The following is a 6,875-nucleotide window of genomic DNA, read 5'->3' on the forward strand; positions in this document are numbered from 1 at the left end:
GTGAATGATGGAGACCAAAGTGTAAGGTGCAAGTGGGGTGACATGGGAAAAGGCAAAGAACGTGTTTTGACTGAACAAGCGGGAGATGTGACCATCTTCAGCTAATACATTTCAAGACATAGCAGGTCTTTCATCTTTTCGACTTGAATATTTTGGCACAGATCACACAGCTGTCACTCCAAGGATGAAGCCACTGCATCACACAGATGTAGAAGGAATGGTGCAGTGCACATCTGCTTGAAATTCAAATGACTTTCATTCTGGATGATTGCTCACAAAACCTCCAAAGCTGTGTGTGATGTTACTCATCTGAAGTCATTAATTGTATGGTGATTGAAATTTTAATATGGGTGTGTGCTGCAAATTTATAAGCTTTTAAAGAGTTTGATGAGAGTTCATGGAACTAGAAGATTAACTAATATATACAGACTTCAGTCTATGAATTACCTTATCAAATAATAAAGCTCCCAGACTGGGAATATGAATCAAAACAATGCAAGTTCCTCAGAGCTAATCGTGGTTCTCAGTGGACGCTCATCTTGTCTTAACAATTTCCTGTCTGCCAGTCTAGGGCAAATCACGTTAACATATAAGGGTGCTGATATTCTATATTTTTCTTATTGTCAACAAATGTGAAGACCAGCGATGCAATAGTGTGTCGTACTAAAGTACATACTTTATATCATTCCAATCCCCTGTGTCACTCAAGCCAGATGATTTGTTTCAACTGAAGATGTAAACGTTTGAAAACCGATCAGAAACAAGACTAAGAGTCTGTAGTCATGCTAGCAGCTCTGGTATTTGATCATAAAAGTACTGGATAAAGTGGAATTTGACCAGATGGTTGCGTTCGAGGAAAAATCTGAGAGAAATTATCTTAGAGGATACATGCATGTCTGTACCAAACTTCATGGCAATCCATCCAGTAGTTGTTGATATATTTTAGGTGGTAGAACGACTGATCAACAGACCAACTATGCCGCTAGCATAGACACTGTAGTATTTTGCAAAATTTACCCCAACAGGAGTAATGTGTATTTACTGGTGACTATTCTCAGTGATGGATTTGATGCACTAGCGAGAATTTATGGCAGCAGCACTGTCTATGTAGAATCAACTTGTAATCTTCATCAGGACTGGCAGTACTTCTCAGCAGGATCAGTTCAGAGTTAATTTTGGTCTTTTCCTCTGATGGGAAACAGATATAAAGTGTCACCAGACTCATTCTTTTATACTGTGCTGTTTATAAATGTCTGTGCTAAATCTTCACTTTGTAAATTGTCTCTAAATAGTAAAAGTTGTTCCTCCTCCCTGGACTCCTCAGGTTTGGAGCCTGGCCACGCAGTGTCTCCTCTACGCCTTCCCAAATGAACACGCCCGCCAGTCGCTGTTCAGGAACCTCGGTACGGGTGTCATGCAGATCGAGGTGGGACCCACCAATCACATCTTTTCCTGCGGTGCAGACGGAACCATGAAGATGAGGATCCTTCCCAACCGCTACAGTGTTGTCAACAACAACAACCACAGCAACCTCAAGAACGATGTCAAATTCATTATATAGACGGGAAAATGTGTTGTTAAAGCAATTGAACTGGATAATGTGAAGCGCATTTTATGACTGGAGCAAAGTGGCACTGTTGTGGTAAGTACCTGATTGGAACAATGGCTGCCATGGGTTCACTCTGGGGGAAGGATGCCACGACAGAACTATGACGTCAAGTGTTATCAACCATTTTAAATGAAGAATGGCTTTCATGACATCACAGGTGAAACATTCATAGGACTTACAGACCTTCACAGAGTGAGAGCGTGTCTTCTGATTCAGGGCTGCTGAAGGGTGACCGTGCAGTGAAATGATCACATCTGCTGTGCTTTGTGTGGAACATGAAACCCAAGCTTGGCATTAAAGCTGGCGAAACACAGGAGCCTCTCTCAGGTGTTTTAAACTGTTGTGGAAGTTTAAGTGGACACAGGGTAACAACTGAGGGCACATCCAATCAGAATAAAGTGAGAAAGAGACAACCCTCCCTCCCCTCCTCGCAAACAAACTGCTATCTGTGTCAGCTGAAGAGCACATGGAGAGACATTTTTTCCCTGCACAGGAAAGAGAAGCTGTAGAAGGAGCAAGAGTGAGAAGACTGTGAAGAGTTTAAAGCTGCAGCATTGCTCTACTTAAACAGTATCACCTTCTCTTTAGTTCATATTAGCAAAAGCATTCATGATAGTGGAAGTTCTTCTGGAAACGCTGCTGGAGCGCTCAGCTGCATCGTACAGATACGTGATCCCTTTAGGGGTTTGAACGTCTGTACAACAACAAAGACTGTACAACACTGTTGGACCTGCTTAGCACAATGCAGTAAGGCCAGTGGACGTCGTACAAAGCACATTAGATCCAGTCACAAGGATTCTCGGCACATTCTGGTGCCCTTATATTTTTTTTCTTTTCTTTTTTTTTTTTAACACAAATGACGCCAGCTTGGCTGGAAGAGCAGAGAACCGGGTGTTTGTCACGATCAAATCACACATCTCATATCGCTATTATTCTGTCACCTTTTAATTTTACGCGTTTGGCTTGATGTCCTTCTCTAGCCTGACTGAAACAAATACAGCAAACTTGATTTTATGAAGGAGGAAAGAATGAACACATCATATCTCTTAAAAACAGCATGACATTTTAGGAAATGTGGTTATTTGCTTTCTGGCAGAGATACCAGGTAAGAAGATTGATACCACTCATGTGCATTAAACCACAGCCAGCAGCCGTTTAGCTCAGCTTAGTTTACTGTAAAGAAGGGAAGAAAACAGGTTGAAATAGAAAGCCTTCCAGTGTCCCTATAATTTGCTATATTATCTATGCTATATTTGCTATATTATATAAAATCTAAGTAAAATGTAAATTTTGCTGTTTTACAGCTGATTATATGTGTCAGACTAGTTTTTGGTTTTGCAGACGCTGCAGAATAATTCTTTTTCTACAGAGACTTTTGAGTAATATTACTTTAAACGTGAACTTTTACTAAGTTTCAATAAACTGAACTGATATTTACCTGAATTTCGAGCCCTGTCAATCACGATCAGACTAATCAGAGGGGAGGAACAGCAGTCATACAGCAGATAGTTTCACCATTCTGGTCATTAAGCAGAAGATATAATCTTGCCATTGATTCAGTGAGTTGAGGCGGACTAGAACTTGAGGGGGGTTTTTTGACCTATATTTGTTTTACACTTTGGAATATTAAAAGTAAGATGAATTTACTATTAGTTATTTTGCTTATTTTGGTACTTATGAAAAGTTAAAAACCTGGTGATTCTCAGGCAGGTTTTGGAGTTACAGGGAGAGTCCTTTTCTGTAATTTTGAAGTGTATTTATTTGCTGTTTTATTCGCATTTTATTTGTAAACCACACTGAATCTAAAAGTTTGTGTATCATACCTGTGCAATTTTTGGCACAAATTGCAGCAGGCAGGCACTGAGTAGTCTGACTCAATTTCCTGTTTGAACTATGTCACTGACTCAGCAGCCACTGATCGTGTTCCTGAGCGACCAAACTACAGTAACTAACCTGCTGTTGTTTTTAAAACACCTACATTCACCTGTCCCTCCCTCCTCAACTCCTGTACTGTTAAAAAAAACTCACTAAGTGTTTTGTAGGTGGAAACCACCCTAGTAGTGCAGAAATTAAAACAGCATGCCTTAATCAGTTTTAATCCATTTAGTTAAAGAAAAAACTGTCCAACTGAGAGGAAACCCTGCTGCTGACTAAAGCCTCTTATTTAACAGCCACACACGAGTGTGTCAGTCTTCTTGTCTTCTCTGCCAGAGAGTAATAAGGAGCATGTTTTCCAAAATGTTGGACAATTCCTTTAATCAAGCCAGTCAAAATTTGTGACTTGAGTTTACATGTGTGCCGCTACCCAGCGTTTTCCTCACTTTCATGGACAACCCGAATGCACCATTTCTCTCTTTCTATTTTGCACATAAAAATTAAGCTAAATTATATGTAGTGTAATGCATATAACTACATAAGATTACAGTATATAGTACGACGTGTTTATCCTGGCCTAGATTTAATCAGTGGTATTATTATTATTAAGTGTCCTTAATCTCTGAGAACTACTTCTGCCATGCTGGCACAGTACTAGTACTGTTGGTCCTGATTATTACTGATACTAAGTTGCATAAAGTAGCTTTAATTTAAGGCCCTCGTTGGTGTGGGACACCATGAATAATACCTTTGCTGGCTGCATTCTGTTTTTTTGAAATGTTCAATATTAAACTTAAGAACATGTAGCAGGAAATTTTGCTGTTGACAATGGAAAGGGGGTTGGGGGTGGGGCAGTAAACAAGTTTTAACGGATATCTTATTTTGTTGTGGAAATGTTTTATTCCAAAAACAATGCACTTCCCTTTCATCTACTCTAAACTTTAATTTTTCATATGGACCATGATTGAAAACTGCCTTGGAAACAATATTGTTTGCCTTGTAGTAATCTTAATTTTATTGGCAGATTTGCTTTATCTGGTTTACTTTTCAGTTCCTTTGTAACAATTACAGTAATTACCTTAACTTTGCTTTTTTTAATCATTCACTTTATATCATCCAAATATAGCACATTGCCTTCAGCACATGCTTGGAAACTGTAATCTAGGTTGGTGTAACTGCAAACTATCTCATAGCAGTTTAGTGTGAAGGAGTATAATCCATTAAGCTAACCCACAGTACCATGTTGTGCTGCTGTAAGGAAACAAATGTACATTAGCTTTGATTTCAGGGAGGATAAACTGAGGAAAAACCTTGTAGATGAAGGAGAGTTATTGCAGTTGTGTATATACATAGATCCATAAACTAGGCTTCTCATAATAACTGCATAATCATAATGACTAATTGTAGATAAACAGCAGGTAATGATGAAAGCCACTTTATGAAGACTATAATTCTGTACAAATACAGGTATATTTATGAAAAATGTTTCATATTAGGATTATAGACTAATTGATCAAAAGGCAGATGTAATCTTATTTCCTGCTTTTTTTCTCTCTCTTATTGGATTACCATTTCTTTCCTTTTCTCATTTTTTTCCTTTTGTGAGCTTGAACAACCACATTGCAATTTTTGTTTTCCCCACAGATCAAAGTGGTTGGAAAATGATGTGTGCTCCTGCAGCAACTGTAGAATAAAATCCATTTTATCAAAGCCAAACTATATGTACTTCTACAAAAACTGGAGAATAAAATAAATTTTATCAAATATTGTTTATTTTCCTCACTCAGCTTCAATCTAAAAGAACCAAGTCATCACATTCAACTCTGATTTCTTCCATTTTTTTCTTCTTCAATCTTGCAAATGTGAATTTGATCAGATAAATCTAATTTTATAGTGAAGATAATGTGTAAATCAATGTATTACATACAGAAAATGTACTAATAAAAAAAAAAACAATAACACGGGCAATGTTTTTTGTAATTTTGAAATTTGAATGCACTAGTATTATTAAATGTCCGGTTTTTATCATACTAGTGCATTTTTGCAATTCACAAATCACAAATCAAAGGTAAAGATAGAACATACTCTGTATAGTCATCATACTACCTATTTTTAACATTCTGCTGTATATTTTGTATGGAAATAGACTTGTATAGACAGTAAACAATAGAGAATGACACTATCTCATCTCAAACTAAAGAGCCACACATTTGCTAGCTATCCAAAACTCAAAGCAAAAACAAAAACAAACAAAAAAAGTAAGAAGAAGATGAAGAAGAGAAAAACAACTCACAAAACACAAGGTATGAGATTACAACACTTCTTGTTTGCAGCCGAGGCCCGGAAGTGATTCTCCAGACGGGAAGTGCTAGCAGAGGCTCGCGCGGAGCAAGAAGTCGCGCGAAACCTTTATCAGTTGCAGTTAAGAATGAGGAAAAACAAAAAACTGACTCAAAAAATGGCTTCCAAACTTCACCAGCAGTTGATTGGAGTGGGGTCGGATAGACCTAATGCTCGTCTGTGCAATGTCCAACTCCTCAGAGGTAACGTGATTTACGTGGCTATATTTATGTAGCTAATTGTTTCCTTAGGCCACTTTGTAACGTTAAAGTCGTTGTTTTTTGTGGTGGTGGAGTTCGCACTTCTGTAGCTGAACAAAAATACGCAGTGATAACGCTGGACAACTAAGACCTCGTGTTCTTTGAGTTTAGTGCATCTTCTCTGTTATAGAATTATTTAAATGGATAATCGGACTGTCACTTCTGCGTTTTGTCACCCGGTGCTCCAAACTAATGCGAGTAGTACTACTGCACTGAATAACTAAGACAAACGTCTTTGTTTTGCGTTTTAGTGCCTCTTCCATTTTATATTACTATTTTAATGGAATAGATCTGGAGTGAATGTCTGTTGAATATTCAACTTTAAACTTCCAGCGCGGTGTGTTGCGCGGGGTGCAACTTTTGTCCGCTCACATGTAGCAAAGTTTTTTCCTTTTTGTTCCTCTGGGATTGAAGCCGTTATTTTTCTAATCTTGATCATGTAAACTGTGGCAATACATTAACTAAGATTGTAAGGACTTTTTGTCTGATTTTGTCACTTGTAAACACTTTGTCACGTTGTTATTTTAGGATTCAGTAATTATGAAATGATTATTGCTTAGAATACTTGTTCCAAGCCAGATGAGTTGGGAGTTTTAAACCCAGTATCAGTAAGGACACTGAAGTCCAGATCTGCTCCTTTTATTTTTTTCAGATTAAAACCATCTTTTTCTTAAAACCTGGAGAGGAGAAGGTGAAGTCCAGAGATGATCGACAGTGACAGAGGCCTTTCTGGGTGTTTCTACAGGTGACAGCTCTCATTGCAATTATGTCATCATCACTACTGCCATCAT

General features: G+C 38.0%; 1 protein-coding gene across 1 annotated transcript in view; it reads left to right on the forward strand.

Moving 5' to 3' along the window:
* LOC108882134 (dmX-like protein 1) overlaps positions 1 to 5,253 on the forward strand; it is a 52,253-nt gene extending 47,000 nt beyond the window's left edge. Inside the window, 1 exon segment of the mRNA XM_018674453.2 lies at positions 1,325 to 5,253. Within this exon segment, the coding sequence (XP_018529969.1) occupies positions 1,325 to 1,561 (237 nt within the window). The 3' untranslated portion in view covers positions 1,562 to 5,253.
* Positions 5,254 to 6,875: the final 1,622 nt, after the last annotated feature.

This window comes from Lates calcarifer, linkage group LG13 (assembly GCF_001640805.2).
Source record: "Lates calcarifer isolate ASB-BC8 linkage group LG13, TLL_Latcal_v3, whole genome shotgun sequence".
NCBI classification, from domain to species: Eukaryota; Metazoa; Chordata; class Actinopteri; family Centropomidae; genus Lates; species Lates calcarifer.